We start from the raw sequence: 19874 nt of genomic DNA, 5'->3' as shown, positions 1-19874 counted from the left end.
TAAGCCTTAACAAAAGAAATGGCATTGTAAAAGAGGGCTGGGCGCGTTTAGGCTACGGGAACAAGAGGTCTTGCCCTTACGAAGCTTGCAATTTAAGTAAAACGACACCACAGGCCTTTGTATAAGTTTGGGCTTATTTTCTTTTGTTATGTTTATGAATCATGTGTATTGGAAATACATTCTAGTACGTTTGGGCACAGGAGTGGAGAGCGAACCACGCCCGAGGAGACTGCTTAGTTTTAGGCTTACTAAGCAAAGGTAGAATTACTCAAGAGACACGAAGTGACGTTTGTAGTCTACCAAGAGAATGTCCTAGAGGATACACCCAAATCTGACACTAGGACAGGCGTACAACTTTAATTTTTAAAGAAAGTTCGAGAAAATGGCAGGTGCAACACGGAAGTTACCGCTCTGCCTTCTTCTAACATGTGCCATAGTATCTACGGGGCTGGTAAAATCTGTAAGTATAAATTTCTAATAGGTACTAATGATAATTCAGACATGTTGCAATGTTTATTTTGAAAGAATTTTTGACAAGTTTATGTCATTATGAACGCTATTTCTACCGTTACCCGTCCTGGTTGTAGAAAGCGAGGGTGTGGTGTGCCGGTAGCGTGATGCAGTAAGCCCTACACTGATAGTTGGCGTGGGGACGTACTCGCTGTCCGTTTGCCGTGAGATTGGCCGCAAGGGTACCTTGTAGAAACTACGTGCAACAGATTAAAATATAGCGCTTTTTGAAAATCAATTTTATTGAATTTTGGAACTTTTGAACGCTATCCCAGTGATCAGGGTATGGTTGCATAAGTTTTAACACTGTGCTCGATAGGGGCCATCCTCGAAAGGTACACCTAATGGCGTCCCCACGTTTTCCACAATAAGGGAGAAGGGCGGGATTTACTTTGTTTTGTATTGTTTTATGCGCTTATTGAGTAAGAAGTGGGACTGAAATCTGCCGCCATTTTAATAATTTGTTGTAGAAAACAAAGGTGGGGGGGGGGGGGGGGTACCTCCCATGGGTCCGTAGGCCTACAGTGCCTGTGGCCTTTTGCCTATACGGTGTATAGGGCCTACTGTGTCCAGCTAGAAGAGGGGAAATTTAACATACCAACAAATTTAACTGAATTATAAGTGACAAATTTATATTTGAAGCTGGTTAAACGTTATTAGCATCAGCCCTCTGTCACTTCAAATAGATTTAAAGCGACATTCTTCATGCATATTGTAGCAAGATATCTCCACCCAAACAAAATCTCACGACTAGGTCTAATCAAGCAAATATAATGATAGGTAGGGTACGCATTAGACTACTGGATTAAATTTTACATTTTTACCAGCAAAATTTTTTCATCAAGAATACATTTACGGTTAGAAAACACCTTTGTTGAACTTGATTGCGTAATAATTTTAAAATATTCAAGATTGAGGAGGGGACACCCTTCCTGTGAGTTCAGTTTAGTGTGTTATGTCAATATTGTTAAGAAACAGACCCTTATTTTTTGTGAAAGGGGGACTGAGACCGCCCTGTCTCTCAATTTTGGACTAAATCACCGAGTACCAACAGTAGGGCATACCCGCCTGCCCCGAGGACTCCTTGTCAGTACACCACAGTGATTTTATATTTCCAAAAGGGACTTTTCCACCTAAACTCTATGAATATACAAATACCGGTTAAATAATAATTCATTAGTTGCTTATAACACAATTATGATAGTTTTTCCCCTCAATGCTGCTCGTTTTCTGTTTTATTCAAGATTAGGTTCAAACCTACTTTTTACTCTTTTGGCCTGTTTTAAGTTGTATAACAAGCATCGATTTTGATACGTGACGCCCCACCCATTGTCGCAGTAATTGCCTTCGCGGGTAAGATGGCTGTCATATGTATATGTTGATCTATCATCTGTAAACCACAGTGAGTATCGTGTAACAAGATTTTTGGACATTGCATTCCTCTATACTGCAGATTCCTTTATTTAGATGAACATAAACTGAGAAAAGGTTTGGCTAGTTCCGCCTTTAGAAAAACGTCAAGAATGTTTAATACATTATAGAAAACTATTTTTGAATGAAAATATACTCATTCATGAAAACTTTTAGTATAAAAATGCAAACTTTTTGGAAAGTGAAAACTAAAATTCTAACTTTTTACATTGGTTGTACAACAAATTTACAAGAAATTTCATTGAAGAACCAATCACATAATCCAGGCGGAAGATACGGTGTTGAAACTGGTGCTTGGTTGCGAACGTAAACAATAATTTTATATCATTAGACGAAAGGGTAGAACTACATAGATAACTGTAGATACTGCAGATATAAACCAACTATCTACAGCTACATGTGCTTAAAAAGAATACTGCATTTACGTAGATAGGTTTTGGCACAAACTTAATTTGATATAGTACTTACAATGGACAAAGTTTTGACTGTTTACATTGAAATTTATTGCCATTGATACTACGTGTACGTGCATTTTGACATTCATTCACTTGCTACTTGAACTTTAAGTTGAAGTGTTAGGCAACTTAAAGTGTTTTGTCTAACTTACTAGATTAAATTAGCTTTTTCTGTGCTTAAAAGATAATATCGACAATTGTTCTGTGGAAATTAATTGTCAGTTAAAAGGTAACCGAGTCACATGCATACACAATGATGAGTAAATGCTATAATAATATTTATTAGTATATTTTTTTATTGTTTTATCCAACATATTAAATACCATTTTATACTTCTTGTCAAGAAATACCATACTTGTTATCTTAATGATAAATTGTATCTTAATTACTTGTGTCTTTGGTATTGGTAATGTGAATATTCTCTTCTCTTTTCAGAATGACTTCAACTTTGTTTGTCCACAAGGTAAGTTTTTTACCTGATTAAAATGTTTGAATATTAGTCTACTATGTACAGTCAGAACAGAATACATGTGCTATGTAATTTAATTAAAAACATGATTAAAAAGTTGGCAGCAAATGTGGATATGTTTGTGATGTACTAGTAATTCTACTGTAGTAAACCAGTAAATACCTCAAATTAAGATATGAGGTAAATGTAGAATGGACAATAAGCCTTTTAAAAAGATAAACATTTTTGATAAAACTATAAAAAAGACTAGCTAAAGAACATGAAAAAAAAAAATGTATATTAACTCAAATGAAAAACATGTCCTAGTAAAAATTGTTATAAGACTTTCAGAAAAATGTATATTTGTATAGCCAATCTAAAAGCTTCAAAGAAATGCAATCAATTCCAAATGAAGAAAATGAAGTGGAAATGAAATATATTAGCAGTATTTACATGTTTCATACCATTAACTATTTGTTGAGTTGTGATGAAATTCAAGCATTGTAAAGTATCAAAGGGTGTGTGCTTGCCATTGGGGTGGAGTGTCATGAAATATTGACTCACTAGTTGAAAAGTTCACACAGCACAATAGTCTCTGGATAATGGGTTACAATTGATATTGATTTACTCACAGAGCTGCACATGTAGGTTCATGTACATAAAAGAAGCACTTTTGGAATGTCATGATCTTTTACAACTATGATTAATTGAGATTTATGCTTATTTTGGGAGGAATTTTATATTCAAATTTCAAGCTACCTGTTCGTAAACTCTGTTATTGTGGCATGCTTACCCAAATAAAAAAAGGAATTTAGCGAATTCTGGAGAAGGAACACATAAAAATGATACCAAATATCTAAGGAAGATGGAAAAACACATTTCCCAGCCTGAGGCCATAAAAGTTAAAGAATTTTTATCACTGTAGCTCTCTCTTGGATTGAACCTAATCAGACAATAAGGCAGTAGACTAGCTTATAACTGATTTGACTGATCTTAAATGTAATGTCACAATGAAAAACAAGGTGTTGGTCATCCTCAACAAAAGTAAACCCACTAGTACTCAGTATATATCTTAATGTCTTTGGGAAAACATTTGGAAAGGGTAAAGTATATACATGTAGCTTCTTCTAGATGAGTGATCAATATGACTAGGTTCCCATGCCTAGATCGATCCATCTGGATCAGTCTAACTCCCTGGGGGTCTTACTAAATTGCTATCAACTAACCAGCTTAAATGTCTGCCACGCCTCCCGAATCAGTTAGGGGGTAAAGATAATTACCCCCTCACAGCTTTACTAGGCGTGACAGACATATAAGCCGGTTAAGTCGATAGCAATTTAGTGAGACTCCCCAGGGAGATAGGGAATGGTCCCTATGATTATAACCAGCATTAGCATAGGAGATATGAGACTGAACTCTAGAAAGCATCAAACAGAGAGAAGAAATACATAACAGAAACCTGTGTATCATACAAAATAAGAAAGAATCCTAGCCTCATAATTTTGGTTTTTATAAAGTCACTGTGTTGAATCCAGCTGTGTCCCTGTTAAGGTTACAGTAAGGAACTGCACAGCATTAAATCTGGTATCAGGAGGTGTTTCTAATCCTGTTATCCCTGCCGCGTTTCAGGCAGTAGCAGTCCACACTCATCAGTTCAGTATATAAAGAACATACACCAAGTATACCCATAAAGCCATTTCAGAAGGAATTAATGTGTGAAACTCATCTGGTTGGACATGCATACATTGTAGCTGGTCGGAAAGGATTTGTTTTTGAGTATTTTATCAGTGACACCATCTGGAATAATGTCACCATTAAAACATGTGTGGCAATTTAGCATTGGATGTGATATATGGATTGCTTGATGTACAGGTACATTGAATATTGATGTTTATTTGTTAGTTTGGATGTATTTATTTCAAGAGGAAAAGAATAAATTACCTTAATGTGTGAAATCATTAGCAGTGGAGTGGGGATTGGGGGATTAGGGGAGGGGCCCAGCTTTTCACTGCCAGTTTTAAGGACAAAAAAGTACCATATTCAAGGTCTGCTGTTGTGACTACAGCGTAGAAGAAGTATTTTCTAAAAAATAGACAAGTTTTCTCCCCGGCAAATAGTTTGTATGTACAAACGTTTTATGAAGAGTGTTCAGGTATCAACCAAAGACTTGAGTGAAATAAGATGAAGTCATTGGATTTTCTTCTGAAAGATATACATGTATACACTTACATAAACATTGTGAAAAGTTTTTTTTTTTTAATTGAGGTATTGTCCTTATTCATTTTGAAATATTTTATTGAAACAAATCTTTTCTCTCTGCCCTAGTTGATAGCTGACAATAAAAGAGATCAGTGCCACTTGTGACTGGTATAGATGAAAAACAAGTTGAGCTGTGATTTAATCTTATTTTTTATTCATTATTATTATTATTTTTTTTTTTTGGGGGGGGGGGGGCAGGGGAGGGTAAGGGAAGGAATGAGGGTGTGGAATTTGGAACTCTCCATAAATATACTCCCTTTCCAACTTCCGTAAGCTTTCTTCCAGCCATTTGACCCAGACACTATATTTCGGTGTAGAACCACAAGGAAGGAGATCAGATTAATACTACATTTGTACACGTATGTAGGTATAATGAAACACTGGGACAGAAAGATGTCTGGAATCTCTAATGGCTTCTAAAGATTATCTCCAGTTGCCCAAAACTCCCAGAATGTAGACATCAGTCTAATTAATCTGGATTCCCTGCAATGAAGTTTTGTCTGTGGAAATAATGATATCAATCTGGATATATTCACTGGTTTTTAGGTATGCATCCTGGATAGTTTGTCATCTTATACATAGCCCTTTAGAAATTACACATTTTCTTGACATAAGCGACATTTGGGATAATTACCGGTAATATGTGTTATTACTCCTTATATATTATTTAACCCATGTTGTTTGGTTCACTTTATATCATTTGTAGCATTATCATAAAGAATTATAGATAGATTTAAGCAGTACAGAGATGTACAGCTTCGCTTGACTTCCCACTTTATATTTTTTTGCCTTAAAAAATGAGGTACGTGTAACTCAATTGTTAGAGCTGTATCACCTTTCCATGATGGTGAAATCTAACCCTTATTATGCAATGTCAACACCAGGTATTCCAGAATAACATGGAAATCCTGCAGTTTATGGCTTTTGTGTATTATCAGTGCCATATTAGTCATGAAACCAACTCTTTTCAAACCCGTGCTTGTTTTTAGTCAGAACCTGACCCTTCATATCACATTAGACACGTCCCCACTTGTTCTTAATTTTGGTCATTGATCATTTTGTTTTATGTAATCACTTAATAACTAAGTTACATTAATTTTATGAGAGATGAATGTGCAGTTAAGCAGAAGTAACAGGCACTTAAAGTAAGTGCAGATCATAACATCTTGCGATGAAAGAAGGGAAAAAACAAAGTATTCCCTTTGATAACGGAAATATATGGCTATATTTAACTTGGAGAAGCATTGAACTTAGCCTTATCCCCAGTCAGTCCAGGTAAACAGAGGGTTGATCAGGTGCATCTCCTGCAATATACTGTGAGCAGTATAGCGTTCTCTGGGGTAGTGCTGGTGTTTTTTTTTTCTTTTGCTTAGCCAAATCACTATTTTTACCTTACTTTTTTCTCCAAATGGTCTAAATTTGACTGAAACAAGTCAAACCAACCCTATTTTGTTTAGCCAATTTAAGTGTGTTTTAGCATTTGGCTTAATTGGTGAGTGTTTGTGCTACCCCAGGTAAATATCATAATGAAAGTGAAAATGGGCCTTACCTCTCCCTGATGAGGTGTTATATAAGCAATTTCCTCTGAGAACTGAATATCAAGCATATCCATCACTTCACCTGTCTGAATTGCCCAGAATGATTCCATGTCAGCTTGCACACTTGAGTTCAAATGAAAAGTTGTCATAGGAGATATTAATAAACCAAAGACTGTTGATGAAGAGTTCTTTGATCTCCTCCTTATCTCAGCACACAAGGGCTGGTAATTTTTTTTTTTCATAGTTATGTCAGAGAGGAGGCAAGGACGCACTTTATTAAAACTTTGCCTTAGTGATATTATTGAGTATGCTCTTCACTTTTTCTTCAGCAAACACGCCAAATACCAAATACCATAGTTGTACATACACACATACTTGCACATTTACACACACACACACACACACACATACACACACACACACACACACACACACACACACACACACACACACACACACGTATATGCACACACGTACACACACACACACACACACACACACACACACACACACACACACACACACACATGCATACATACTTTGTATGTCTAATATTTAAATGGTCATTTAGTCACCTGTTCTGAGAGAGGCTATGGCAGTTTTGATAACCTCTACCTCAGGGTTGACATGGTCATATAGCCAGTAATATGGGCAGTTAATTAGAAAAAAAAGTTTTTGTTTAAAGAGAAATTAATTGGATGGAATATCCAATGAATCTCCATAGGCTTATGATTCTTCAGTGATATTATTAAACAAGGTTTCTTCAATAGAATGAAAAAGGAGACAAATGACATCTAGGATTGTATGCTCTCCTTAATAATTTTTAGTGATGTATATTTTTTAATATTTTTTAAAGTTTAAAAGAGACAAGCAACATAACAGAAACACATAATATGAATACGTAGATTTGACATTTTGATTTCTCTTTAAAATCAGTCATAGGAAATTCCATTCTCAACTTTAATTAAAGCAATCCATTTTGCTATTTCAACTGAAATGCAACCAATATATCCAAGGTTAACAAAGCATGTCCCAATACTTGGTTTTACCAGTGTTTGGGACCATTCCCAAACCCTATCGTACTAACTGTGGATCGATCTATCTCCGAGCGGATTCTCGCTTAATCGCAACCAAATATTTTACATATTTGTAAAGTTTGTTGCTTTGTTGGTTGTACCACAGTTTCTCCATACATTTCTGTTTTCTCTTTAGGCTGGCATCTCTATGAAGGTGACTGCTACCAGATAGTTGTGACTCCTTTAACATGGAGAGATGCCAGGGACTCCTGCAGGAGGTGAGTGTGATCAACTTCATCACTATCACACAAACAATAAAATACATTGTGTATGGCTTTCTATCAAAAATTAAAGAAAATGATTATTTATTTATTTATTTATTTGTTTATTTATTTATTTATTTATTGGTAGAAAAGACTAATATGTCATTACATTTTTGTGTAATCTCCGCCATATCTAAGAAATTCAACAAATCTTCTTCAAATGCATCTTTGTTCAATTGTACTTTCCAGTTATGGTGCTGAATTGGTGACTGTCAAAGATTCTGTAAAGAACTCAAAAGTGGGAGAATTTTTCAAAGCTGCAAGCAATGAAACATTATTTTGGATTGGTGAGTACATGATTGTTTTTATACAGATAAGGGTAATATCCCCAGGGCAAATACTGTACTCATGTATAGCATAGTAATTCAAGGTTGAAGATAAGGTTGGAATACAAAACACAATAGCAAAGTAGTATAATTTTTTTTGCCATTGTTGCAGACACACCTTATGTGGTGAAGTATTGGATGTGTATTTGCTGAGGGTGTTCCTTGTGGTCTACCCTCTTCACTAATATGAAAACTACATTTTTATGGCTTGGATACATTTTCCTGTACAGAAAGGCCTGGTCCCTTCATCAGCTATTTTATACTAGCACTATATATTACACCAACTTTCAGCTTTTGTAAATCGACCCAGCTTAATCCCCAGACGTCTTGAACTCAGAGCAATGTAACAAAGGTTTGATTCAAAAGCACTCGGCAGTAAAAGGTTTTATACCTGCCCTTGCTGTTCAGGCCATTGTAGTTGATTGGAGAGATGTGTTAAGAATACACCTGTAATTGCTCACCTGGGCTACAGGTGGAGCTCAACAGGATGTTATAGAATCTAAAGGATCTTATTGTACTGTAAAGATAATATAGAGGGGATAGTCACACCAAATGAAATTCAGAGATCACAAAATAAAAGAGAACTATAAACACAGACATTATGATTGTAAATGATTTTTTTGTTACTCTATGTATGCGAGTTTCAATTTATATTTCTTTGGCCATAGAATGAGTCTACCAGAATGAAGCAGTAGAATATTCCAGAAAAAATTACAAAACTGCTGAATATGGCCAATTCTTGATATCCATGCCTTGATGCCAATGTGTTCAGTCACAGAAATTTGATATACAACAATTTAAACCACAACATTCACTGCACATTGATGAACCTCTTTTAAAAATAACTTAAAAACAAAGGACATTTTTAGTTAGATTATTTAGTTCTGCCTATATAGATGTCACTATGTTGCAAGAAATTTCTATGCTTTTTAAAGAATGATATTTATCATCATGATTGTAAAGAATGGTTCTATCATAGCTCATGTCTCTGTCTGTGTCCAGGTTTAATGAGGCGGGACAATGTCCCAGTGGCCAATGCCTCCAATGCCATGTGGGCTGACAGCCGGGACTGGGACCTTAAGTGTGGCTGGTGGAGCGCGGGACAGCCCAGTGTGGACAACATGGGCTGTGTTGCTACGCGTATCCATGGCTCGTCTTACTCTTGGGAGATGGCTCCATGTGGCAGCAAGGCAGGCTCCGTGTGTCAGAGCGCGGCGTGTGCTGCAGGTGAGTGCTTACATCAGGCCCTGTGTTGGATATATTTCACATTTTCCTGGCAAAAAAAGTTGAATTAAAGTTCTCCCCTAAATATTTAACCACAACACTTGTTTCAAAATATTTTGTCATTTCTTGGTTTTTGGTGGAAGGCATGTACTGCAGACTTTTCTTAGGTCAATATACACTGAGATTTTGATTACTTTGTGAAATATAATGATGTTTGAAATTTTATTGCTTCATATTCTCCTGAAACTATGAATTTCTTTTTTGCGTTGTTAGTGATTTTCAAGTACTATTATACTCCTACTTGCAATGTATACTTTTGTTATATTTTCATTGGTTCTTTGTTCAATGTTATAAACCATCTTTCTTTTCTCATAACTCAGGCATGTTCCGCTGCGCTAACAGTTTGTGCCTCAATGGCAGCGTGGAATGCAATGGGATGGATGACTGCGGCGACGGCTCTGATGAGATGAACTGCCGTAAGTTGTCTTTATTGCTGTCATAAAAGTCTCCATATTAATTGAAATAGCCTGAGATTTCATAGAGGTAAATGCACAGCTGGGTTTAATATATTGTATTTTTAAATCATTTCTGGTTGGCACATGGTGTTAAATAACTTAATTCTTTTGAAGTGAAATAAAGTATCAGTAGATATGGTATTCAACATTCCAATGTCTTTTAAAACATGATTTCAAAACCATAAAGCTTTCAAATGTGTGTATTTCATTTTAATATTTCACAGCATCTGAGTGCAATCATGAACTCACTGGTGAGTCAGGAACCCTGATGAGCCCGAACTATCCCAGTAACTACGAGGCTAACAAGTTGTGTACATGGACCATTGTGGGAGATGTCGGCACTAGGGTGTCGCTAAAGGTAGGGGGAGGAAAACATGTATTTTATTACATATAAGTCTGTTTAAAGTTTAAATATAAATGTAAAGGTGAAATACTTTTAATAAGTGTAATGCTACATGTGCCCATATACTTTTTTTACCATTTTTTAACAGGACAGTTCAGCTAAGTAAGAAAAATCATTTATACATTTCAGTTTGATGAATTTGACACGGAAAAAGATCAAGACTTTGCAACTATATATATTGGTGGAAAGACAGAGAACTCCAGCATGGAGCTGATGACCTTGACCGGACAGCCAGACGTCCGTCTACCAATATTCAGCACCAACAATTTCATGATTGTCAAAATGAGCACTGATAAATCTGTGCAGAAAAAAGGGTTCACAGCAACTTGGACCACAAGTATGTTGATATGAGGAGTTATGAAAAGAGCCTGCATGTTACTTTCTTTTCTTTTCTTTCTTTCTTTCTTTTTCTGAAAAAAAAAAAAAACTGTAGCAAATGGTGCAAAAGCTTCATGTTCTTTGAGTTTAGTATTTGAAATATATGTACACCAGTACTTCCCTTCCCCCAATGTCTTATCTATCAACAAATATACCATGATTTTATTTTATCATTTCCTTCCAGAATTCCAGTGTGATATGTACATGCTGGAGAAGAGGATGCAGATGATGGAGGGTTATATGGCCATGAATGTCACCAATCCTGACAGCTGTGTGACAGCTTGCTTGAATGACACCCAGTGCAATGCCTTCAGTTATCAGAAAGATACAAAACAGTGTGTGTTCCATAACTCATTTGGAAGCTTCATGGAAACTGAGGGCTGGGACTATTATGTCAAGAGTTGTCCTGATACAAGAGGAAAATCTGGTATGTTTTTATCCCAGCTCTAAGAATGTGACCCTGTAATATACTTTTATGTAGAGATGTATACTAGAAAATGATTCACTGGAATCCCTTAACAAAATGAAAAGTTTGCAGCAATATTGTTGCAAAATGAAAGTTTGGGGCAACTAATTTGCAGGAGTTTGCAAGAAAAATTTTTATTGCTGTTTATTTAAATTTGCTGCAAATTTGCAAGAAGGAATCGTAGTTGGCAGCAATATTGCAGCAAATTTGCCTGATATTTTCCGAAGGGGTTTCTTTGGTTTTTTATTAGTACATGTACATTACCCAGTTATCTGTTTTCAGACAGGGTATAATCAATATATTTATAATCTGAAATTACTATCTTGACATTTAAATTAATCTGTTATACTTGAAATGGTGTCTGTTTCAGAAAAAACCTTGGCTCAAAGCCACTCCTTGGTGGCCAGTTCTACCCCCATGTTACTGGTGTCGCCCCTGTACCCCATAGGATACATGCCAAGACTGGCAGTGACATGGCTGATCACAGCGGGAATTAGACAAGTTATCACACTACAGGTAAATGTTGGGAAGATTAGAACTTTTCAGATCATTATTGGTTTATGTTTTTTTCTTTATACATTGGTGTGAATGTATATATGTTTTGGAATAAAGAAACCCACCATAGTTGTTCATGATGTGTTAGAAGATTTAAGATGTTCCTCATGCTCAATACAGCTTTGTGTGTCTACCACTGAAATATATTAGAAATATAATGACATTGCCAAATTTCAATTGTTTCCATATCTTATCTGCTTTAAATATTCTGTTTAGGTGATGGACTTATCACTGGCAGATGATGACTACATCCAAGTCAGGGACGGATCTTCTCTGACCTCGGCGCTGCTAGCAGAATTACGTATGGAGCGGAAGGACGTGTATGTGGTGTCCACGGCTGATAAGATGTTTGTCTCCATGGTAACACATACTAAGAGAGGCAGAGGAATGCTGGCTCATTATAGAGAAGGTAAGGGGCACCACAGATGTTCTACTTTTAAGAATTCCTGACCATAATCTGTTTTACATGGTGAAGATAGTATTCTTTATGGCAATTCCTGTGTCATTGAAGGTAACGAGTTTATATGTAGTCAGAATAAAAATTTATGATGAAACTTATTCTCTGATTATTTGTATTTATTTTGAATACCAGTTTTTTTGCATAGGATCTTAATATTTTAATGTGATTGAAGCAGTATGCTGTCTGACAGAGTTCAGGGGCAGATCCAGAGCTATTTTCTGACAATCTTCTAAATTAGCTTTGTTGATCCATCCTCCATTTTTGACCGTCTTCCGACAGAAAAAAAGATCAATTTAAACTTGAAAATCTGACCATCTTCCGGAAGACTCAGAAGACTGCCTCAATCCGCCCCTGGAGTTTACATTTTATTATTATAATTAAATGTAGTATGCTTTGTAATTTAAGGGTGCAACGTCAGGATGAACAAAACTTCAGGCATGTTTCAATCCCCTGGTTATGGTGTTGTCAACTATCCCAGCAATCAGAAATGTGTCTATCACATTGGTAACCCTGACAACAGAGCTATGACTGTCATGTTTGATGGAACATTTGGCATTGACCGAACAGACTCTCTCTCGGTAAGGGGGCTGTTTAGTTGTATACAACCTAGTCAGTTGTAGTTGAAAAGAGCATGCCGTACACATGTTACAGTTTTTATGTGAAAAACCTTTTGGGATCTAATATTGGCCATTAAATTTTACATTGCTTACATATTGTGTAGTTTTATCTAGTGTTACATGAAATGTGTTATGAAATGTAAAAAAAGAGGAATTGTTTGATTAATTGTTTTGTTAAGGTAGAGGCTTTTCCTTGATAAAAAGTATTTTAATTTCCACTTTCAGTTTTATGATGGTCCAAATGCAGCAGCACCACTGTTGGAAATTTTCTCTGGTACAAACACTCTCCCCAGTCCAATCATCACCATGGCCAGTGTACTCCATGTGGAGCTCATTACTGGCACTATCAGTAATGATGTTGGATTCAGTGTACATTTTTCTGCTGGTAAGTTTGTCATGAAGATAGAAATGTATCGTTTAAAAACTGCAAAAACTTGTTGCAAATCCTACAATCTCTATACAACACTAGTTGATCATCAAGAGAGCAAATCTCTAATGTTTTTACATATTTGCAAACTGTATTTAGTTCATCTTTTGCCTTGTTCAGTACTGAAATGATAAGAGAACAAGATATTTTAAGCGGCTTAAGTTCATGTGATACTTTGAGTGATACTATGGATTACAGAAATTTGATACTTTAATATGTGGAGTTATTCTTCTCCTGGTTTGTCATATTCAATGCATTTTCAACAAGCCATATTACCCAAGACCTTTCTCTGATTGGTTTATAAAAATCAGATTAAAAAGTCATCTACCATTGTTTTCAGCCTGCCCTGACCCTGGCTTCAACGCAGAGACCAGTGTGTCACCCAGTGGCCCCCCTGTTACCTACATGTCAGAGTTGACTGTGTCCTGTCCATCAGGGTATGAGTTTCAGCACGACGCCTATGTCAACATGACCTCAGTTGCAATGAAGTGTGAACTGAATGGAAAGTGGAATGTGACTATTATACCCCAGTGTAAACGTAAGTCTAGGATTCAGTGTTGTGATGTCTGAAATATGAAAAGCATCTGTGAATGTAGTGGAGATAGCAATGAAAAATATCTGCAGCATGTGTAAGTTGGAAATTGAATATGTGGAAAAAGGCAAAATGAAAACATATTTATGATTTGATAAAGATGCCCTTGAGTATCATATTCAAAATTCACTCCTACTCAACATGATTCCTTTCTCAAAGTCAAAATTTCTCAGCATGTTTCTCCATATTTTAGCCAAGTATTGTGGCCTGCCGCCTAAAGTGACAAACGGATTCGTCTTGTCAACCACTGGAGTCACATACAATAAGATGGCGACCTACGAATGCTTTGGTGGCTACAATCTCACAGGACTGGTATCCATCGCCTGTCAGGCAGATGGGACATGGCAGACAGCACCAACATGTCAAGGTGAGATTGAGATCAGATTTTCATCTTCTCCTACATAGGGTTGTATATATTGTAATATTTTGGATGAATGGCTTTTAATCACTAGATTCAAAATGAAATTTGTGTACGTTCAAAAATGACTTATTACTCTTTTCAGTGGGGAAATAGTTCATTTTACTGTATATGAAAGTGTAATTTTTTAAGTCATACATTCTTAAAATGGGAGCATTCTAACTGAGAAGTAGCAAAAAACAGGCCACCCTATATTTTTATTCTATGCAGTAAATGGACCACAAATGCTATATAGAAATATGATTGTTTTGATTCCAAAATTATGGATCTGAAGGATTGCTCATTTAAAAGATCAAATCATTACAGTACTTCTAAGCTTAATGTCAAGATTCCATGACTTTCTATTTCACAGCCTCCTCGTGTCCTGTGGCTCAGAACATCAGCAACGCCAAACTAGAAATCCTTAGTGGAGACGGCACCGAGTTCACCAGCCTGGTCAAGTATACGTGTAACCATGGTTACCAGATAGTTGGCGTGCCTTCTTTCACCTGCCTGTCCACGGGACAGTGGTCCAGTCCGCAGCCCTCCTGTGAAAGTACGCACCTAGGAGTTCTTATTATTATTATGAATTATGAATTGGAATAGTGCAATAAATTAAATACTTGAACAAACTGTGGTTGGGAGATCTTTACTACATGAAATAATCAGAATCAGAATAGTGCAATAAATAAAGTGCCTGGACAAGCTATGTGAATATATTGGGGGGGGGGGGGGGGGTATCATAATACAGTTGAAAAGATGTACTTGTAATAGCAGTGTGACATTCATGCTGTCATAGCTCTCATTGTTTTCTGCCCAAGTTATCCTTGATGGGTTATTAGTATCACTCTAACAACTAAGATTCTGTGATATGCCATTTGTTATGTATGATATTATTTTTATTTTGTGCAGTATCCTTGAAAATTCATCAATTTTCTTTGCTCCCAGGGTTGGAATGCTGTAACTTCCCAGAGATCAAACATGGCAGCTTGTCATATAGCTCCCCAGTGAGATATGAGGACAATATCACTATTAACTGTGACACTGGGTACACACTGGATGGTAACAATACCCTGGAGTGTAGGGGAGACAGGACATTTGACCAGCCCCCTATGTGTATAGGTAAGCTTAATACACAGATATCCAGCACCCTATGTGTATAGGTAATAGCAAAAGTTGTGATAATAATTATTTTAAAAAGTCTGTATCAATTATGTAATAATGTTTATTTTTAAAAAATGTTTATATCAGTTTTGTAGTAATACTTTTTTTAAAAAATAAGTATTGATTTAAACCTATATTAAAATTTAAAGGGTCATGTACCATTTTTCGGTATAAAAAGCTTAACTTGTGCAGTATTATCTGATCAGTTTTCCCACATACCCAGTACTTGTGTTATCTGAGTAACTCCCCTGTCATTGCAGATGTTGATGAGTGTGCCAGTAATAATGGTGGCTGCTCCTCCAGCTGTAAGAACACCAATGGCAGTTATGTCTGCTCCTGTCCTGATGGCTACAGACTGGCAGCAGACAAACACAGCTGTGATGGTAAGATGGATACAATGTTACAAAATGTAACTTTCTTTCTGCAAAGATGCTGTAGAATTTATACTTTGTGTCAAAGTGTAGCATTTATCCTGTAAATTAAGATGCAGTAAAATGGATACTTTATGTCAAAGTGTAGCATTAATCCTGCAAATTAAGATGCAGTAAGATAGATACAATGTTTCAAAGTGTAGCATTTTTTCTGGAAAGCCTTAATATTGACTACATGTTTTATGTAGGTTGTTTCTCATGCTGATATATTAATGGACTAGTCTAGATTTTCATTGTGTTATTAAAAGAACATACAATGTAAATACATACAACACCAATATGACAATGTTAAATGTATGTAACCAGAGTAACAGAATGTAACTTTCTTCTCTTTCTGTTATATGTGGTTTATCATATTTTCATATCCATGAAAAGTATAAAACCTAAGGTTAAGATTGCAATGCTGTTCAGAATATCACTCATGTATTCATTGTATTTTTGCCTTTCTCTCTCAGACATAGATGAGTGTTCAGAAGGCACCAGTGGTTGCACACAGATCTGTAACAATGAACTGGGGTCCTACAACTGCTCCTGTAACACCACAGAAGGCTACGTCCTGTACACCACCAATGGCACAGAGATGTACTACATCCCAGACATCGAAACTGGACTGAGAAAGGGAGACTCCTACCACATCAACCACACTTGTGTTTGTGAGTGTTTTTTTTTTTAGTCGTTCAGAAGTTGACTGTAGTAGAAACAGTAATTTATTGTTTTACTGTACAGGTAGAACATGTGATTTGTACAGGCCCGTAGCCAGCAGTTGCCAAAGGGGGTTCCTTTTTCTGGAAATGTGGACCTTTTGTCATGAAACCTTAGTTTACCTAGGTCAAATTTACTCACAAGGGGACCTTTTCCCAGCAAAAAGGGGGGCTCTGTCAAACCTCTTGAACCTCCCCCCCCCCCACCCACCCCTGGTTATGGGCCTGATTGTATTTAAATCATTATGACTTTCTGACTTGAGGATAGATCAAAATCAATAAATAAGCCATATATTGATAACAACTGCTTGGCCACCACACAGTATCCCTTCCATTAATTAAATTCTCAAAGCTGGCACACTGGGTCTTCTTCTTATCAAGTTTCTTTGAATTCCAGTGCGCATGTGCCCCTCACCTGCCAATGCCATCATCAATGGCAAGTTCCTGTCAGGGGCATACATCTTCCGTGTTGGTGAACGTGCCAGCTACCAGTGTGACCTGGGCTATGTGATGGACGGGTCGACCTCCATGACATGTGGTGCTGATGGACAGTGGATTGGAGAGCCACCTAGGTGCAATGGTAATACATTGATGATCATACATACACACATGCATTTTCACAAGGTGTTAGGTGTTAAATGGGAATATTTTGAACCATAGAGGTAGTTGAAGCATAATTGTTTATAATCATACTTATAATTGTACTTCAACACAGTGTTTATTTTCCCATGTAAAACTATATTTGAGCCTTAAGCTTGTAATAACATAAATCATGTAACAGTATATTAAATACCAGTATATAAGCTATTACATACAGTATTTATAAGAAACAAATGTTTAATTTCTTGATAAATATCATAGTTCAGCATTGAGGTTGATTATTTTCCTATTAATCCCCAGTTGCCACTTGTCCCCCACTTAACCTGACTGGTCTGAGTGCCCCCCCAGTGGTCAGTCCCAGCTCAGCTGTACCCTATATGTCAGTGGTCAATATGACCTGTACAGTGGACGGCTACAATGACCCAGTGGTCAGAACCAGGCAATGTCTCTATGACAGGACCACCAATATGTACAGACTGATGGGAGACAGGCTGGAATGTCCAGGTATGGAGGAACAGGGCTTTGGATACTTTGTATTACATTGTATACTTTTTGTAACATTTTATTGGGTAAAATGTAGGAAATGTGTGAAGTAATTATCATGTTATACTTTAAAACCTTGCATATAAGATTTTTTTTATATATTTGGTAGATTAGATTAGATTAGATGGCTTGTTTTATGGATTGTTATTTGGTTTGTTATTTGGTTTGTTATATAAGCTGTTTTATAATCTGTATGGTTTCTTATACAATTTGTTATATGAACTGTTATGTTTTGTTACAGTAATTGACTGTGGAGACCCTGGTGTCATTTCTGGCTCTAACTACACAGTGGGTGGAACCAACTTTGGGGATTCATTCACCTTTGTCTGTAGTCGTCTGAACACCCTCCAAGGACAGTCCACCATGGGTGACCATGTGGTCCGCTGCAGGAACAACTCCCGCTGGGACTTTGGAGACTTGGCCTGCAAAGGTAAGGAAGACAGAGGGGTGAAAAAAACTTGTGTATTGTTTCTTCTATTGCTTACTGTTGATGTTTACATTTCCAGTAGTAATTACCATGCTTGAGTACCCTAGGTTTATGCGCTCACACAACATATAGTGAGCTGCAGAAAATTGATTTACTTGCTAATGTATATTTTTTTTCTGGAATTTATGCATTGTATTGAACCAAATAAAGTTGCACCTGAATCAGTTTGGTTGATGTAAGCTGTATTCTTATTAATTTATTGTTAAATATAGTGTATACATTGTATAATAGATTATATACATTATTATATATATTACACACATTTTGTATCTATATGAGTATTAATCTATTCTCTAGGTGACACATGTCTTGACCCTGGTCGTCCAGCTGATGGCTATCAGAACGCCACCAGGTACGAGCAGGGCTCTCTGGTCTCGTACACCTGTCTTCGTGCGGGGTACGAGCCCCGCCCTGAGTTCCCACTTATGTGTATCGTGGTGGGAGACAAACTGCAGTGGAATGCATCTGTGCCTACCTGTGAAGGTGAGTTGAAGTCATTTGAAAGAAAAATATATCCAACCACTCGATATTTTATTATTTAATGTATCAGTCTATTCTAATTTATTTTATTCTTTTAATAAGATGTGGAGTCACCGCAGTTAATGAACTGCCCCCAGGAGGTGATGTATGTGAAGAAGTACTACGCTGCTGGTATCATCCCACCGTCTGCCACCGACAACTCGGGCATGGCCACCGTCACCGTCAGTCCTGCCACCTTCCTGCCAAACCTGACCCTCACTGAACCTGTCAATGTCACCTATACCGCCACTGATCCGTCAGGCAATGCCATCTCTTGTATGGTACAGATTAGAATTAGATGTAAGTAGCAATTTTTATTGCGAGAAATGTTGATTGTTGCCATTAGATATGATATTCAGGTGATTATACTTGTATATTGGTATGCTGTAGACAGTCAACATTTGATAACTCTGGGACTTTGGCTAAACAACGTAGGGTTGATTTGACTGATTTTAGTCATATTTAAACCATTTGGACAAAAAAGCAATAAAAGTAGTAATTTGGCTAAATAAAAAAAAATTGCTAGCGCCACCCCAGTAACTGTCTACATATTGAGTATTGAAAGTGAAGAAACCAACACACATTGTACCTGCATGGAGCTTATAGATAAAAGTGATATCGAATAGGTTTTGGGGATGGATAGAATCTTTTATGACAAAATATCATTATATCACAACCCATATTTATTTTTTCCCAGCTGAGATGCCCCCCAGTCTCACCTGCCCAGACCCAGTGATTGTGTACATAGAGAACAACACACTGCCAAAGACTGTCCAGTTCACAGGGGCGGTGGCCAGTGCTGGGGCCATGGTGACCTATGAACCCTCAGAAATGACCTATAATGCCTCAGACATAGACAACCTGCTGTCCCCTGTAGTGGTGACGGCCAGAGATATGATGAACAATACTGCCCAGTGTAGATTCCATGTGGCCGTCAAAGGTGGGTGGACAGTATATGTAGTATTTGTATAGTATATGTAGTATTTGTATTATAATAGTGTGTATGTATTATAATAGTATGTAGTATCTCTAAACATTAAAGTATTTGTACTGGGATAGTATCATGTTGAGACATTCTCTGTATCATAC

The 19874-nt window shown here is 36.9% G+C and overlaps 1 protein-coding gene across 5 annotated transcripts in view; it reads left to right on the top strand.

Moving 5' to 3' along the window:
* Positions 1 to 78: 78 nt before the first annotated feature.
* LOC106151371 (uncharacterized) overlaps positions 79 to 19874 on the top strand; it is a 57761-nt gene continuing 37965 nt past the window's right edge. For 3 of the 5 annotated variants that reach the window (XM_087003225.1, XM_087003227.1, XM_087003226.1), the window contains exons 1-25: positions 79 to 460; positions 2832 to 2859; positions 7854 to 7935; positions 8170 to 8267; positions 9309 to 9533; positions 9911 to 10006; positions 10270 to 10403; positions 10578 to 10785; positions 11011 to 11253; positions 11663 to 11808; positions 12064 to 12256; positions 12713 to 12885; positions 13150 to 13309; positions 13692 to 13889; positions 14137 to 14310; positions 14714 to 14896; positions 15289 to 15462; positions 15765 to 15887; positions 16391 to 16588; positions 17034 to 17216; positions 17537 to 17740; positions 18021 to 18209; positions 18564 to 18749; positions 18849 to 19085; positions 19483 to 19725. In XM_087003225.1, the coding sequence (XP_086859351.1) occupies positions 383 to 460; positions 2832 to 2859; positions 7854 to 7935; positions 8170 to 8267; positions 9309 to 9533; positions 9911 to 10006; positions 10270 to 10403; positions 10578 to 10785; positions 11011 to 11253; positions 11663 to 11808; positions 12064 to 12256; positions 12713 to 12885; positions 13150 to 13309; positions 13692 to 13889; positions 14137 to 14310; positions 14714 to 14896; positions 15289 to 15462; positions 15765 to 15887; positions 16391 to 16588; positions 17034 to 17216; positions 17537 to 17740; positions 18021 to 18209; positions 18564 to 18749; positions 18849 to 19085; positions 19483 to 19725 (4156 nt within the window). In that variant the 5' untranslated portion in view covers positions 79 to 382. The remainder of the gene's footprint in view (positions 461 to 2831; positions 2860 to 7853; positions 7936 to 8169; positions 8268 to 9308; positions 9534 to 9910; positions 10007 to 10269; positions 10404 to 10577; positions 10786 to 11010; positions 11254 to 11662; positions 11809 to 12063; positions 12257 to 12712; positions 12886 to 13149; positions 13310 to 13691; positions 13890 to 14136; positions 14311 to 14713; positions 14897 to 15288; positions 15463 to 15764; positions 15888 to 16390; positions 16589 to 17033; positions 17217 to 17536; positions 17741 to 18020; positions 18210 to 18563; positions 18750 to 18848; positions 19086 to 19482; positions 19726 to 19874) is intronic. The other 2 variants (XM_087003224.1, XM_087003223.1) reach the window with 1 other exon arrangement.

This window comes from Lingula anatina, chromosome 2 (genome assembly GCF_051362555.1).
Source record: "Lingula anatina isolate TDL-2025a chromosome 2, LinAna3.0, whole genome shotgun sequence".
NCBI classification, from domain to species: Eukaryota; Metazoa; Brachiopoda; class Lingulata; order Lingulida; family Lingulidae; genus Lingula; species Lingula anatina.
Note: the sequence above shows the minus strand (reverse complement) of the source record. Positions and strands in the feature narration are given on the sequence as shown.